This window comes from Mastigoproctus giganteus, chromosome 8 (assembly GCF_048544385.1).
Source record: "Mastigoproctus giganteus isolate SK-2022 chromosome 8, ASM4854438v1, whole genome shotgun sequence".
Classification (NCBI taxonomy): Eukaryota; Metazoa; Arthropoda; class Arachnida; order Uropygi; family Thelyphonidae; genus Mastigoproctus; species Mastigoproctus giganteus.
The window spans coordinates 28,478,262-28,495,398 of record NC_143582.1 but is presented as its reverse complement, the minus strand read 5'-3'; the positions used below and the strand labels follow the sequence as shown (position 1 = coordinate 28,495,398).

General features: G+C 38.1%; 1 protein-coding gene across 4 annotated transcripts in view; it reads left to right on the top strand.

Moving 5' to 3' along the window:
• Nucleotides 1-17,137, top strand: part of Dys (Dystrophin) — a 932,899-nt gene that overhangs the window by 690,398 nt on the left and 225,364 nt on the right. For all 4 annotated transcript variants that reach the window (XM_090379791.1, XM_090379790.1, XM_090379788.1 and 1 more), the window contains exon 48: nucleotides 7,283-7,397. In XM_090379791.1, coding sequence (XP_090235917.1) covers nucleotides 7,283-7,397 — 115 coding nt within the window. The remainder of the gene's footprint in view (nucleotides 1-7,282; nucleotides 7,398-17,137) is intronic.

Genomic DNA, 17,137 nt, shown 5'->3' with positions numbered 1-17,137 from the left:
TTGATCAATTCACGTGACATATTGGTTTTGATAATGTGCTGTGGAGATTGTCAATCGCTGTTTCGTTTTTGTCGCCTTTATATCTAGTATGCAGCTGACAAACAGAAAATAATCTTGGTCATTTTTGTCATTAACTTGTTATTTATGGAAGTGATTAACCGTAGATTTGATAAAGCATAAATTTTTTTTCAGCTGTGCCCACACTAGCTGTAATTTGCAAGAGCAGTTCATGCCACGTTACGAAATTTACTGAATAAGTGAAAGAACTAAAAAAGAGAGAGAGAAAAATGTTACTAGATTGTAATGCTCCTGATATTACATTTTTTGTGTGATACTGTTGTACAGCATCTCTAAATTATAATTTATTTTAAAGACAAGGTTAAGGTAAGTTTTGTTTTTTGTGCAAAAAGTGTTACGTATTCTCTATCATTGTCTCCTTGCGCGTGCACGTGTATCCGTTTTAAATTTTGATCAGCTTTTTTAAAAACAGATTACATTATTGTAGCGATCGTTCAGATTTATTAAAAGCATTTCAATTCATGATGTACCATGTCTCAAAATTGTCTGAAGGTATATTTGTCTATTAAAGTATCCCCTGCAATGCCATGTCATTTCTGGGGATAGTTTAACGCAGAAAATAAAATCTGACACATTCGAGGCACATTACTGTGTTAGGTACACAGTTAAAGATACACACGCTGGCCAAAAAAACTTCTTTGCCGAAAAGCTCTCTCTCTCTCCAGCATATTCCACGCATTTTCTCAATACGATTGAGATCAGCTGAAGGTTGATGGTGGAAATTCGGGTCATGTTCTTAAACCATTATTTCACAATTCTGGTACGATGCGCTATTGCATTGTCGTCCATAAAGTAGCCATTACCTTCGGGATGAAAGTTTAATATTGCAGGGTGCAGTAGATCTGATACAAAATTCAGGTATTCCCTGGATGACATTCGGCCTTTCACTAGTATAAACGGACCCAGCTCGTGCGAACAACATCGCTATATCATGATACCACTTCCAGATGCTTGGGTTGTCTTAACAAGGTAAGCAGGATCCATCGCTTCGTGAGGTTCTACCATCACCGCAAAACAAAGTGTATCCTGATTCGTCTGACCACATGACTTTCTTCCATTGTTCCACTCTCCAATCACCACGTTCTCGGCACCACTGCAAGCGAATTTTTCTGAAAGAAGTGGCTTTTAGAATAGGTAGGCGACTCTCAATACCCAGTTTATTCAATAAATTTATTCAATGCAGATTACTGCAGTCGAACAGTCTGTGCAATTTTTATACTCAACGAGGCTGCACTCGTAATTTCGCAGCATCTATTTGCATTTCTGTCTGTGACTGTCTTAATACGAAGGTTCGTATTTTTTGAAACAGTGTGGGTATCAGCAACTTAGGCAGAATCTTGGATAGCAGTATTTAATGGTAACTGTCTTTAAGTTGGACATATATTAAGCTTTAGTGCCTATTTCTTGACGTCAATATTTTGAAAGAGAAGAAAGTTTCCCGTGATGTACTTAATTAACGCGGTAATGTTCTTCAAATCTACCTGACGTTAGATTTGTGTGCTTCGTCAGTTGATTAAAAAAAACTTACCTTTTCCCTTCATTTACATAGCATCATTAAATGAAAACCATTCGTCCTCCAACGTCATTGACTGATATAAGAGGCCATTCTATAAAAGTCTGTCTTGTAAATAATTTTTAACGCTCGATAATATATAATAGTGTTTGTTAGTGCAATGCGGCTTTAATTTTTTATGATAATTCACCAGATTAGTAAACATTTACTAACCCACTAATTTGAATATCAAAGATTCAGTAATAATTACTGCACTTGTTTCATATAACAAAATAAGGAATTGCATAAGCCGAAGCAGTACGATTCCATGGAACTTCCTAATAAATTTTAATGTCGTTCGTCATAAATTTAATGATAGCATTAAATACGTTAGTCCAATCTTTGACATAATTATGGTTTTAATTATAAACGCCTTATTATATCGGGCTAGCTATCCATGTAATTGAATCCGTTGAATAAACAAATAATGGTTGATTTCCAACCATCTAAGCCCAGGAGCTTCTGTATTCAAGGTATCCTTTAAACTTAGATCAAATGTTACGATGTCGCGTCTTTTGTTCACTGTGGAATGTTTAAAGAAATCACAAATACTTGACTTACAAAACTTATAGATTAATAACCGTCCCTGTAATAATGCTTCACTTGACTTATTTAATGTTTTCTTAAATTTGATTTGAAAATGAGTTATTGAAATTACCTTCACTTCCAATTTTGATAGTATACGTAATGCCCTGTATTCCTTAACCTGTGTGAGAATTATTATAACAATAAGGAGGTGTACTGGTCTTTCTTAAATCTCTACTTCCAAGGCATCTACTTCACTTGACCACAGAAGAGCAAGGGTCGTTCTCTCGTAAAGTAAATATCGACATCCCAAAGGAAGTCTGTTATCGAGCCATACTTCTTGGCAATACTGATAACATACCAGATTTTTTGAGCACCTGTCAGTAGAGAATTCTCCTTCAACTGCAGAGGGCCCAGCCAACCAACAAAAAAGACAATGACAGATTGAAACTGTCTGAGAGGGTTCTCCCATCTCAAATGACACATCACCTTCAACGAATGGGCGCTGAGTACTGCCAGTTTATTGATGACCACGCATATAGGAAACGGATCATTGCAAAGTTGTGCAGTGAAGGCTTAAGCCCATGAATCATGTCTACACGTTGACACCAGTGATCTTGTTATAAACCAAACTGAAATATCTTCATCCTGGACAAGATCTGTGGTTCCACAGAGTTTTGTCAAACCAAACATCCCTCTGAGGATAATAATAATTTCTTTTTAATATTCTTAATGGTTTTGCTGTCGACTTGAAAATCTGATGCACTGGAAACTCTGCAGAGGATTGCGTATTTCTAACTCGCCACCTGGACTCAGTTCCTTGGAATATTATGGTTGTTAACTTTCAGTTGTCTAAATACCCCATTTTCTTTTGTTAAAATCCCTAGTCTTTGGAAGAATTTCCAACCTTAATTACTCTTATTTATTATTTGTATTTTATTACAGTACACTCGTGAGTATCTATAGTTTTTGGGACAAACCTTTCCTGGATAGTCTGCAAAAGTAAAGCGAAGGTCGTAAATGCAACAAAAACAGATTCATTTACATAGGTGTGTTCATATTTATAGACGTATAATGCAACGTGAGAAGATTTGACATAAAATATATGTACGTATTATTTTTTGTTAAGTAAAACTACGAAGTTAGCTTTTTTTCCCCTAGTTTGCCACCTGCAAATGGTAATAGGTAAGTTTCGAGTCCATGTTTTTTTTTTTTTTAATGAAAACCCCAAACACGAAAGGTATCAAAACCTATAGTACTTAGTACCGAATATGGGTTGAAGTTGAAGTATGGGGGGGGGGGGTTGCCGGAAACTTTGCTGTAGAGACTAAACATGGGTTTCACCACTTCAAGCCTCCAATAAGCAAAGTGGTGGTGGTATTTCACCGGTTGATGAAAGTCATCAACAATCCTTTACCGTTTTGATTAACGAACACCTTTATTTTATTCATTTCATTTGTCTTTCAGTACCAGTACAAGTGATTTCGAACTCTACCGACAAACTCTAATGGGGTGTTTGGAGGAAGTATCTGAATGTTTTGAGATAGGGAACCCACGGGCGGTGAAGCCTCCTTACTACGTAATCGGACAAAACGTGCTGGGCCGTATATAAATCAATGACATGTTAATTGCATTATTGTGCATTTAATTATTACAATAAATATGGTTTACAGTAGTTGTTCAAAATGTCGACCATGAAGATCACGGCAAAGTGAACAGCGCCGCACCATCGACTGACGTACTCGTTCTAGCATCCCAGGGGTTGTGCGCACCTCTTCGCAGGATGCTATGATACGAGCGACAAGGTCCATCTCAGTTTGAACAGGAGTTTCGTACACCAAACGTTTGATATGTCCCCATTTAAAAAAAAAAAAAAAAAAAAAGTATAGGCGTTAGGTCAGGTGATGTTGCTGGCCATGCGACAGGACCACCGCGACCGATCCATTGGTGTCCCAACCTTTCGTTCAGGTGATTCCTAACATCAACGGCAAAGTGTGGTGGCGCTCCGTCATGCTGAAACCATATACGCCTTCGGATCGCCAGAGGCACAAACCCTAGCTGCTCGGGAAGGAATTCTTCCAGAAAAACTCTGTACACAATACCATTCAATCTGCGGGGAAGCATGTAAGGTCCTATCAATCGTCATGTACGATACCTGTCCAGATGTTAACGTCAAATGTATGCTGACACAGGACTGCATATGGGTCTTCCTCATCCCAGATGTGTTTGTTTCGGCTATTGAACATTCCCTCTCTTGCGAAGACTGCTTCGTCTGTGTGCAATACATAAGCTGGAAACTGGGTCTACTGCACAGCGCTGAAGAAACCAATTCGCAAACTCCATTCTGTGCGGAAAATCTTTCGGTAGGAGTGCTTGCACCTTCTGAGGATGGTAAGGGTGCAACTGTTGCTCATGTACAACCCTCCAAACAGTTGATTGACTTACGTCTAAGGCACGGCGAGTACTTGTAGAGGGGAATGTCGGCAAATGCATGCAGAATCATTCCTTCCAAATGAGGTCTTCGAATGTGCCGCGGACGACCAGTATCGTACATAGGAACACGGAACGATCCAGCATCTCGTAGTCGTCGGTCTGCCGACGAACATGTGCTGTGATGAGGATGCCCTCGCAACGGATATTTCACTTCATAGCATCGTCTAGCAGATCTCCCATTGAAATCAGCTCTACCATAAACAAGATGCATATCAGCGAGCTCTGCATACGTAAAACGTTCCATTGTACTAACTCTTGAAATAACGAGCAGGGCGGTGTGACACAATGAAGCAACACAAAAGTAGGGGAGTGGAAAGAGTGCAGTAGTAATCACACTGGTATAAGACAAAGTTGTATACCTTAAGGGGTTTACTATTAAACAAATAAACTCCTATTACTCCAAATCATGGCTCCGGCGACCTTTGGTTCCTTATCTCAAAACATTCAGATACTTCCTCCGAACACCCCTTAAAGTTTGTTGGTAGAGTTCGGAATCACCCTGTATATTGGAGTGTACATTTCACGCACTTTTCCATCTGACATATGGACTACTCAGTATTCAAGGTGGCTGTTGAGATAAGCGTGGTCACCAAATTATAAATTTGCACACCTTCCGCATTGCCGTACTGACTCATATCGTAGAGCATGACCCAATAAAGGTCAGTATTAATATAAGTTAATTGAAGATGCGTATTCTTATGATGTGCAGTTGATTTCGTGTGTTTATACAACACTTGAGTTGCTGGAACTGAGTGGGAGGGTGGAGATTGTGTACACGAAATATTCCACGAAGCACACTTGGAATAACTATTTTTGCTTTGCCCATTTCTCATCGTCATACTACTGCTTCACGGGCGGAACACGTTTGCCTTGCGCGTGGCAGCAACAGTAGCAGACGTGGAGAGCATTCCCCTCGTCTGATGATCGATACCACTCTCGCAACCGCAGATCAGAACAATTCTAAATGGGTGGCCAGGTGAATAGGAATGGACTGAAAGGCGGTATAGGAGAGGACAGGTGGCCCGTTGGCAAAGTGCCAATAATTTTGCCGCTATGCAAAACCACTACGGCGGAGTTTCAATCTTCTGTCGGATTCAGTGAATTCCATTCTGTCGTACACCTGTAAAGAAATATAAAGATATCTTATTACAGTGAAGCGGTGTTTTGTAGTCAAGTGCATTAGTGGATAAATAGTTATTAAACAACTACTATAGATTGATAGACAACGTCAGGTAGAAAGCCTCCTCTAAGGTAGTGAATGAAAATACTTTCAGGTAACTGAACAAAATTGAAGTAGTTCCTTTGGTTCTCGAAACAGAAAAGGCCTTTTTTTTTTTTTTTTTTTGTTATTGATGGCCACAGGCACTGTATCTATGGATGTTGTATGTCAGAGAATGTGAACGAATTGCATTAAATAGAAATTTGGGATTTCTTTCCTGGTGAGTACTCTGAGCATTGGAGTTAGAAAAATCCCCTCGAAATTTTAATTGGTAGTTTTTGTATAGGGGAATTCTTTGTGTAAAGCGAAGTATTAAAGATATATGTTGACATCATTAATAGTTGTATTTTGGGCTCTCAAATTATAGTAGGACATACTCAATAGTTTTATCTTAACGAGTAGGACTTCAAAATAACCTGGAAGTAGATCCCAAATTGCCTTTAAACACAGAGTTGGATACTATTTTTATTGATGTAAGTTTTGTGCAATTAGTTGATTGTCCCTTCCAGATTAGCAGAAGTTTGTGGTGGATGCTATTATACACTTGTTTTCCAACTAATTTTTTAGTTTTATCTCAGAAAAAAATAAAAATAAATAACAGATTGATGAATATATCAATTTATTCTTAACTTCCAGTTTTTAGTTTATTTCGTCGAATTCATAACGAATAGGTGTGACTATTTATCCACTAATAATCCATCAGAATGTTTCTCATATTGTATCTGGAATTCCATAACATCTGAGTGGAGATACCGAGTTTAAGGACTTCTGTTCTTTATTTTGGTAATTTTCCTAGCGAAGGAAGTTCTTTCGCAGAATATGCCACTCTTTATGTAGAATTTTTATAAATATAATTTTGCTACGGTTCAACTTTGACGTTATAGAGTTGATCTTGATTAGATATTTCGTTGCTAGAAATTAGCAGATTTAACTCATTTCAATTATCAAAAATTAGTTAATAGTGAATCATATTGAACAAAGTTTAATGAATGGTCTTAAGAATAAGTTATTTGAACTACGATTGGTCAACCTGAGGGAATCAAACCTCCGGCTGGGTCTCTAATGTATGCATTGCGTAGTTGTATAAGGGTTATGATAACTGTCTTGTTAGTAATGAAAATGAGTTACTCATGTTTAGCAAGTACTATATTTAGAGCTAATACCCCGTTTTTAGATATAATAATTTGCCACTGGAGAATGCATACATGCGCGTTCGCTGGCTTTAATTAGTAGGTTTGTCTCATCTTCTAAGTACGGCAGTTAAACTTGTCTGTTTGGTTGTCTTCGTTGCCGGTTACATTTACCTCTTTATCAGAAGCTTTCATTAATACCAGGAATTTCAACATATCACTTAAGAAATTTTGATGCTTGCTTTGGGAGATGATTATTTTGAGGTGTTGTTTTTTTATTTGCAGAAGTTCCTCAATGAGCAAGACCAGAGGACAGCGCAGCTGAAGAAACTGCTGACGGCAGTTGCTCAGCAGAGGTCCAGCCCCGATAGGGAAGCTATTCAAGAACTGGAAGCAAGTGGTAAGAATTTGTTCGATATCCGTAGATATAATTGCAGAATATTTAATTGTCTAATCAAGCAGTCTTCTACGAGGGGTTTCCGAAAAGTAACGCAACACATTTTTTTTTCTTAATAATGGTGAAAGGGAATGAGATGAAACGCAGTGGACAGATAGACCCATTAATAACGTTCAAAAAGACCGCCAGTGCAGTGTTGCGGTACTGTCGCCTCACAGTAGATTCCATTTGCAAAATGGCGGCTACCATGCGAGTGTGGTCCAAAACAGGTGTTCGTGAAGTTATTCGCTTTTACCAAGCAAAAGGGTCTTCACCAAGTGACATTCACCGTGAACTGGTTGCTGTATATGGTGAAAAGGTGACTACAAAGAAGCAGGTGTGTTTTTGGTGCAATGAATTTAAAGCGGGCCATGTTGACATTGAAGATCGACATCGGGCGGGCAGGCCTTCATCGAGCAAGACAGAAGACATTTCGTGCGCATTAAGGGCATTGTTCTTGAAAACAGGCGAGTGAAATTGCACAAATAGTGAACGTGTGTAAGTTGACTGTTCACGATGTCCTTGGCTTTCGAAAGGTGTGCTGCCGCTGGGTGCCCCGACAATTGTTAGAGGAGGACAAAGCGAAACGCATGGGGATGTGCCTGGAGAACCTGTTGCGATACAGCGACGAAGGAGAGGATTTTCTCGCTTGCATATTCACAGCAGACGAAACGTGAGTTCATCACTTTACCCAGGATAGCAAACAAGACTCCATGATCTGGAAACGTCCACAATCTCCTGTGCGCAAAAAATTCAAAACTGTTCCCAGTGTCCGAAAAGTCATGTCCATAGTGTTCTGGGATCGCCAAGTCGTTCTGTTGGTGGATTTCTTGCCGAAGGGAGGAACAATCAATGCACAGCTTTACTGTAAAACGTTGAAAAAACTGAAAGCATTCGATATTCGACGGAAACGACCAGGACTCCTGACAAGCGGCGTGTTTTTTGTTGCACGACAACGCAACTCCACACTGCCCACACCACTCGTGAGTGGTGTGGGCAGGTTGCGCCGTAATCGTTGGGGAACTCTGTCAGATCACCCCTACAGCCCAAGCTTAGCGCCTTCAGACTTCCATTTGTTCGGCACTCTGAAAAAACGCCTTTCAGGAAAGCATTTCACCACGGATGAGGAAGTTCATCAGGCGGTGCGGTGCTGGTTACTGCGTGTGGACACGGACTTCTTCAGTACTAGTATTGATAAACTCATCCATCGTTGGGACAAGTGCATCAATAAAACTGGAGACTTTGTGGAGAAGTAGTGCATGTTCACTTATTTCTTGGTGTGTAATTTCAACTTCGTATTATTAAACATCATCGAAGTAAAAAATGTGTTACTTTACTTTTCGGAAACCCCTCGTATATCTGGGAAAAAAAAATAATAATAACTGTGTTCCTACACATGTGTAGTGATTTGTTTTTTATTATTTTTAATTTTTTTTTTTTTATTGTGGAATGATTTTAAATGAAACCTAACAATTTAAAATGCTTTTGTATAGGGCTTGATTTACAACTATTCATAGGAAATGAATGGTTGTAAACGATAGAGGCTAATCAGTGGTATGATGGAGCTAGCATAGCTCCAATAAAGACATTTCACATTGCATTTCAAAAACATTATATGGTTTCAAAGGTTGAGGTTTCCTTAACCACGCTTAGAAACACGAATATATTTTTGAAAACAGTACTGAGAAATAATTTCGAAATATACACAGCTGTCCATAAGTCGCAAAATGAGGATCACTCCAAGATGAAATTTGGCAAAGACGGTGCCTATTTCAAATATATATATATATATATATATATATATATATATATATATATATATATATATATATATATATATATATAAGTAGTGATTATGCAATCTAGAGAGATAGATCCCAGTGTGTTTCAGTTAAAACGCACTGGGATCTATCTCTCTAATTTTTACTTTAGGCTGTTTGCTCTCTGGATATTTTTTGTCATATTCGGGTTGAAAATTTTTTGATGTTTAAATTGGACTAAATATCACTGTTTAGATTTTAAGATTTCTAATTTAAAATTTTCCTAATCAACTTTTTTTTTTTTTTTTTTTTTTTCAATGTGAAAGTTGTTCCCATCCTCGATTTAGTACAAAAACATCATCGGTGTCCTTCTGAAACGAAAGTAAACTTTTCTTTGAAGAAAAAGAGAGGGGGAAAAAAAAACTGTTGTGTGACGTGACGTTTACTTCTATCGAACAACTAGCTAGTATAAATGACAGTTATGTGTTGCCTCTCCTATTGCAAATAATGATAAAAGAAAATAATGTTCAAAAGTATTATTTTTGTCAAAAAAACATTCTGGGGTGGAAAGAAGCAATTTCATGAAATAGAAGTTCAAGGTGAAAAAAATGCCCACTATGGCTGCTGCTATTATTTGCACAAATGAAAGGTAATGTAACTAATAACATCCTGGTGGGTAGCACTGTTGGTATAATCACAGCCACCCTCACACCAGGTGCAAAAGACCTGAGTTCGAATCCCGTCAATGATCCTAAGAATTTTTATTGATCTTTTTCACAACGTCGCCGAGTTAGTCGGGCGAGGGTAGAATGGTTCCCCCTCCCGGAAATTCGGGTTTTTCTTCCAGTAAACTGCAAATCGATCAGTGAAAACGCGCAATATGCCTAAGTTGCTGATCCGCCCAAAACCCTACATTAGCCAACCGTAACCAATAACAACGGCAAATTCAAATTCAAACAATTTGAATGATCAAATTGATCATTCAAATAATAAGATTGAACAAAACAGCAGATAAACACTATACACAAAAAAATTATATTCTACGGTGTTATAGTAAAAAATGCCACATCAAGTAATAGGTTAAGTGATACAGACACTATTGTTTCGAAAGCAAGTGTAAACCATAGTACAAAACAAAGAGCCCCCATCTGATTTAAATGTGGGGGATTTATCGGTTTCAACGTCCCATGAACTGCCGCGTTCTCGCGGTCAACTGGAAATAACGAATACCTTTTAGTAAGAATGTTACGCAAATATAGACAAGAATTAACCCTTCAGTTGGTGCAACAAACTCCAGAATACGCATTGGCGTGGGAACCTTTCTATCCTTCCTGAGACCGGCTGACCCAGCTATGGAGTGAAAATAGCCCATAAGAGGTCGCGAGAAAAACCAAAAGCCACACCTCTATATTCGAATATAAAAATTTACTATCAAGAAGATTGGGCTATATAATAATTTTTTCCCCTTATATTGTGGATGTGATAAATCTGAATTTTTTATATTGTTTGTACTGATCGACTGGTATTAGTGGCCGTTTCAAAAAGGGAAAATTGTTAAAAAGAATGTCTTTTTAACGTTTTTTCCCCCTTTTCTTCCCCACTCCCTTTGTAGGACTCCAAAAGGAATCCTTGTTCCTTCGAGTAACAATGCTTTTCTTTGTTCTCTGTCCGCCAGCGTTTCAAAAGAACGCGAGATTCGAGTGTCATCTGCATTTGAACCGACAGCAAAGAAGTTTATTCTTTCTTCTTATTATTTTTTCTTTTAAGACCGGCAGTAGCAATCTGTAAACCGAAATGGAACTAGAAAGTTCAGCATCTTTGATGGCCGCTTTGTCCTTGAGGGCACGGCTGTCTGATTACTAAGGGAATTGGTTTTCCGATACTACGGATCGCTATTGTGTTTGTTGGGACTGAAGCATTTGCCTTTTCAGTCTTAATAAAGGATAGATATAGAAAACCTCTAGCACCTGAGCTTTATTTGTTTGTATTCACCTATCGGCTGTCCACAGCCGCAGTTTTTAAATACATTTCCAATCCTTTATGCCTTCATTTGTAAAATTACAATAGTTGGTAGGGGACTTTTTTTTTTTATTCCCCCCCCCCAAAATTACCCCGAATATATAAAAAAATATTCATCATTTTATTCTAGAAATTGTCCCTTCCGGTTATGCATTCTCTGATATGGTTACTGAAACTTCCTCTAAGAAACCTAATAGGTCCATGTTGACAGCGAGCTCAATGTCCAATTGCTGTAAACCACTGTGGACCACTCTTGCCGTCTGTATCTGCCTGGAAATATTAAAAAAGAAAATTGTTTATTCTCCTGTTAACTTATACCCGTGTCTTAGTTCCTACTATTACACTTCTCATTCTCTTAGACTTCCCACAAACCTCTCCTTTAATGGACTGCAATTTATCAGGCTGAGAAACTCTGAATGTTGATGTTTAGAGACTTATGGCAATCTTCAACCACTTAAAAGACATTTTTGTTTGGAAAGGATGGTATTTGCAATTGACTGATATTAAAAATTGATTCCCCTCGTGACTCTTAGGCAAACTTAAAAACGGAATCCAAGGAAGTGGAGGGGGGTTAGTGCCCGCATAAGTTGCCGTTCTGATTGATGAGAAAAGAAGTTTTAAAAAGCACTGATGCACCCTTTCACAAATGAAAACGTGCTTCTCCGCTTTTGAGATAATTTTCTGAGAAAAACTTTGCTATTAAGCTCTCTGATAAAATTGTTTTAAGTAATGGGAATTTTCAGTACTTTTTTTTCCTTGCAACTTGCGTTATGTCAAACATTTCTTATGGTATTCTTAAATGTTACTTACTCACTTTGTTTATATTTAAATCAAGAGTGATTTCTTTTTTTTTTTTTTTTTTTTTTTTATTGAATAAAAAATATCAGCTTTAAGGCTTAAAATCCTACAAACTCGATACGGTTTTTGCCGGTTATACTTTAAAAATGATAACGCTGCTTTCGTTTAGTATAGAAATTTCAAAAAACCGAATAAAAGAATTTTCCGAGTTTCAAAAAAAAAAAAAGGAAAATGAATAAAAAAAAAAAAGCCTTTTACTGCCAAGATTTTAAGAGTTGTCTTATTGATGTATCAGCCTTTTTCTATCGCTGTACCGCATAAGAATGTTTAAAAAAATACGGATGCACAGTTCCCCTACTTTCTTACTATCCATCATGGTTAAATGGTATCTAGGCATGAAACTTCATTTCTTTCTTTTTTTAAAATATTTTTTATGGAAATTTTTCTTACAATATTAAAAGGGTAATAATAAAAAAAATAAATGCTTTCTGCTTAATTTTGTTAGGTCCTTAATGTTTTAATGAGCGAAAATAGTTTTACCATTTCTTCTGTCTCTTTTACATTGTGTGAACATTGTCCCTTAGGTGCTCCCTTTCCTGTCCTGTGGACGCTATTAAGTTGGAGATAAGCAGCATTCTACTATAATTTCCAACTAAAGAGATGCTGTGTAAGATCCGTTTTTCTGTAGACGAATACCAACTGCGAACATCACTCGAAACTAAACGACAAAGAAATTTGCTTGCCTTGGAATTTTGAAGTTTTACATCTTGCCTAAGGTTCGATAATTTTGCTGAAAAAGGGGGAACAGGAAATAAAAGCCTAATCTGCCATTTATCCAGTGTGTTTATACAAAGGATGCCATTAATGGTTCCATTCTTAATGCCTTCTTTCCCAGTTCCCGTAAAGCTTAAAATCCGGACCAGTGTCTTTTATTATGGGCGAAGTCGTTAAAGAACAAACGGCAGTTGTGAATTTATTTAATACCAGACTCAAGCCAATAGCTCAAGGGATGGATAAAGATAAGAGTTCTTAGATGGTTACAGCTTGCATCTAAGTGCCCAGAAGTTCCTTTTCTTGGAGCTGAATTGCTGTCTCATCAGTCAGCACGGTTCTGATGGTGTATGCTTCGATCGAGAGAGACACGCAGAACAGAACTTACACGTTCATTTGAGTAGATCTGCAATTTGAAGGACTCCTTTTATGTATGGAATCGTATAACTGGTGTAATTTTATTTTACCGTTTGTACTTGGAGCATAGCTATTGGCTCATTCACAAAAATCATTACTTCTGTAATGATTAGAAATTGACCTGGAATAAACGAACTTCTAGTAGCATGTTCTTTTACTACAGGGGTTCGCTTAGGGAACCGCATGAGGAATATGAAGATAATTGGCGTGGTGTTTAGAAATGCACGTTTCAAATTCCACACTGTTGTCCTCACCTAGGGGACATGAAATGGGCGGAATGAAATGTATGATGAGCAGAATTTACACCTTGCTCATTTTTAGATTTTTATTTCTTGGTGAAATAAAATATAGACCACACTTAACAAATAATAAATAAATTTACTTTTTACACTCTGGGACGACCACACGGTCAGAGGAGTTCATAAGATACAGAGAATAGGAGATACAGCACCGTATTTAGCAGTCATGGGCTTGAATCCCGGTCACTCAAAGCACGTGCATGTATGACCACTCGGCTACGGCACCTCAATGATTTCAGCAGCTGTATATTGGGAAAACTGGACCACCAACTTCGCTGTTTATTGCTATTCTTGTAAATAATGACCAGCGTCCAATAAATTGAAGTAAAAATTTCTGGAGCTCGGAAACGTAGAACGTAAAAATTAATTCAAAAACGCAGAACGTTTTTGAATTAATTTCTTATTCAAAATGTAGCGAAAGTAAATAGTGCATAATTATATAAGAACGTAACTCATCCATGATGACTTTTATTCATTGTATCCCTTTCCAAGACGAGGAGGTGGTTCGCTTAACGAAATAGGACCACCCTTAGGTAATTGTTAAAAATACAGTGGCGGACAAAAAAAACTGCAACACCTTAAAAAAAGTAACATTTGTAGTGAAACGTATAAGATACTGTTTGATTACAGTCATTTTGTTTGTCGCAAAGCAATGATATTAATTGCTTCAGATAACGCTTATATTGCATCAGACAGTAATTGCAATGTATTGCATCAGCCGTTTCCATTTCTTATTCAAATAAGAAATGGAAATGGCGTTGGAAGGGTATACATGCTCATTAGTATCCTGTTTTGCGGAGGTGTAAGCATGGCTCCATATGTTCAGTTGATACCAAGAAAAAATTGTAGCTGTTGCTCTGTCCCAGGAAGGGCTTTCTACGCGTGCTATCGCTGATAAAATAGGCTGTCCACAGTATCCCGGGTGTTGAAATTAAATCGTGAAACCGGTGATGTGAAGAGAAGACCTGGATCAGGCTGTAAGAGAGTGACTACGCCTTCCCAAGATCGATATTTGAAACGGCTATGCCTTCGTAATCGCTATGCTAGTGCTCCCGATCTAAAACTGGACTTTGAGATGGCCTCTGATGTTGAAACAAGTGCACGAACTATCCAGAGACGGCTTTCGGAATGTGGTCTGCATGCCAGTCGGCCCAAGAAGAAGCCTTCGTTGACCCAATAAATGCGGAAGAATCGACTTGCTTGGGCTAAAGCGCATGTTTCATGTACAAAAGAGCAATGGGACACCGTCATCTTTTCTGACGAATCGAAATTCAACCTGCATGGCTCGGGTGGGAAGCGATATATGAGAAGACGAAAATCGGAGGCATACCATCCTGATTGCATACAACCGACTGTAAAGTTTCCCGCCGGTCAGATGGTCTGGGGATTCAGAACAAGCAAAGGAGTGGGGCGAATTAAGTTTATTAACGGAACCGGTGAATGCACTGCTATCTTGGAGGAGTGCCTGAAACCCGTTATTAGGGATCACCACACAGACGTCCGAAACTGCATTTTTCAACAGGACTCAGCATCTTTCCACACAGCAAAATTGGTAAGTTTTATGCTATTTAGATTTAATGATTAGTTTGTCTTCTTGTCTCGCAAGGCTTAAAACATACATCAATGTTTTCCCTCGTTTTTCTCCCATAAGGTGCCATTATACCTCAAATGCTGGCATTGCAGTGTTGGACTGTCCCGGATTTGAACCCTATTGAAAATTGCTGGTGCTTAATGGCGTCTAAAATTGCTCAGAAGCCAACAAGTAAAATTCAGCTGCAGGAGAGCATTGTAATTATTATTATTATTATCAGTTTATTTAACAAACACCCCTGTACAGAAATTTCCTAGGAGGGTGGCGCATACATACATCACTTATTAGAGTGTAACATAGGATTAAATATCAGGAAATACATAAGATATATACACATAGAGGAAGAATTACATACAGACATCATGCATTCACAGAAAAATTACAAAACAATATATGTACATAGAAAAATTACAAAATTACAAAACAATGTACATACATAGAAAAATGACATCGTCATTTACACTATGAATTGGTCCTCATTTTTTATTCTCTGAACAAAAGGAATACCCTCAGTCCTATAAGAATCTTTTGGAATATAATATATCGTTCATTTAAGATTTTTATCAGTTCGAGGGCACTTGAAGTCTCTCTTCAATTACGTTCTTCATCATATTTGTAGTTTCGTATACAGATCCGCTGCAATGAGCTTCCTGTAAGTTTTCTCGTGGCAGTACCTGTCCGGGTCTATTTTGAGGTCTCTAAACAGCTCCAGAGTATTTTATTTTATTTTATTAATAAAAAGATACACAACAGGTAACCATTAACAGTGTATCTGAGATCAGATCAATAAACATAATAACAATAATGTGAAATCCTACAGGACGATAAACATTGATACAAATTCAAACAATAAAGCATATGTACAAAAGAGGATTGTATTAAGTTAAGTTACCGGTAAAACAAGTAATAATTAATCCGTTAGAGAATAGAAAAATAATATAACAAATAATAAGCTACAATAATTAGATGTGAGCTAGTCACTTTGCAGTTTAAGAGAAGAGGCAATCTTGTGGATGGAGTTCATCAGTGATTGGGAGTTGTCAAAGAAGTCAATGAGAGAGTCATTTGCTGATTTGCTGATTCTGTTCAGTGGACTGAACTTCATAAAGTCCGTGTTGGCAGAGTCAAGGCGAAACGGTGTAAGGTTCCTGACTTGTCTACAGGGAGCATTGAAGTTTATTTTACTCAGGATATCAGATGCTTCATAAATTCCAGTGATTACTTTGGCTAGGAGGGCGATGTCAGCAGTAACTCTTCTAGTGCACAGAGGCCTTAGATGAAAGTAATCACACAGCGATTCATAATACACTGAGTGATAGAATAGAGGATTGCGGTACGTAAGGTAACGGATAAAGTTTTTTTGGACTGCTTCAATTTTGTTAGTTAAAGTCTTTGTGTGAGGATTCCAGATGGGTGAACTGAATTCAAGGATTGGCAGAACAATAGTTTTATAAAGGATAACCGCATATCTGTAGTTTTTGAACTTGTATGTGTTCCGTTTGATGAATCCCAGTGTTTTGAATGCTTTGCTGGTGATTTTAAGGACATGGGCATCGAATTTAGCACTGCTGGAAACATCCGCTATAATCCGTCCGTGTGTTGGAGAGCGCTTCGGAGACTATGAGGGTTGTGGAGGCGGGCTCCAGGGCGGGGCCTAACTACAAGATTTTCAATTTGAGGGGCATCTAAACTCCCAGTGAGAAGTTGTGCTAGAGTGCAGATGTTACGTATTGTGATCATCTGAATCCACGGAGCTGTGTTCAAGTTTGCGTACAGTATGGATTTCGAAATTGTGAAGGGCTTCCCGGCGATCCTATTTAACCACCGGAGCAACCAGTATTCCAGGCTGAGAAATTTCCTGATATAAGTATTTGGAGCAGAGGACCAAATTGTCGAAGCATATAAGGATACAGGAACGATACATCTTTGGATATATTGGGTCAGTAGCTGCTGGTTTCGAACCCCAGTTATTTCCTGTCTTACAGCCCATATGGCAGCGAGAGTTTTTGTTCCTGAAAGTGCCTTTGGAAGGTAAGGCCCTCGTCCCAC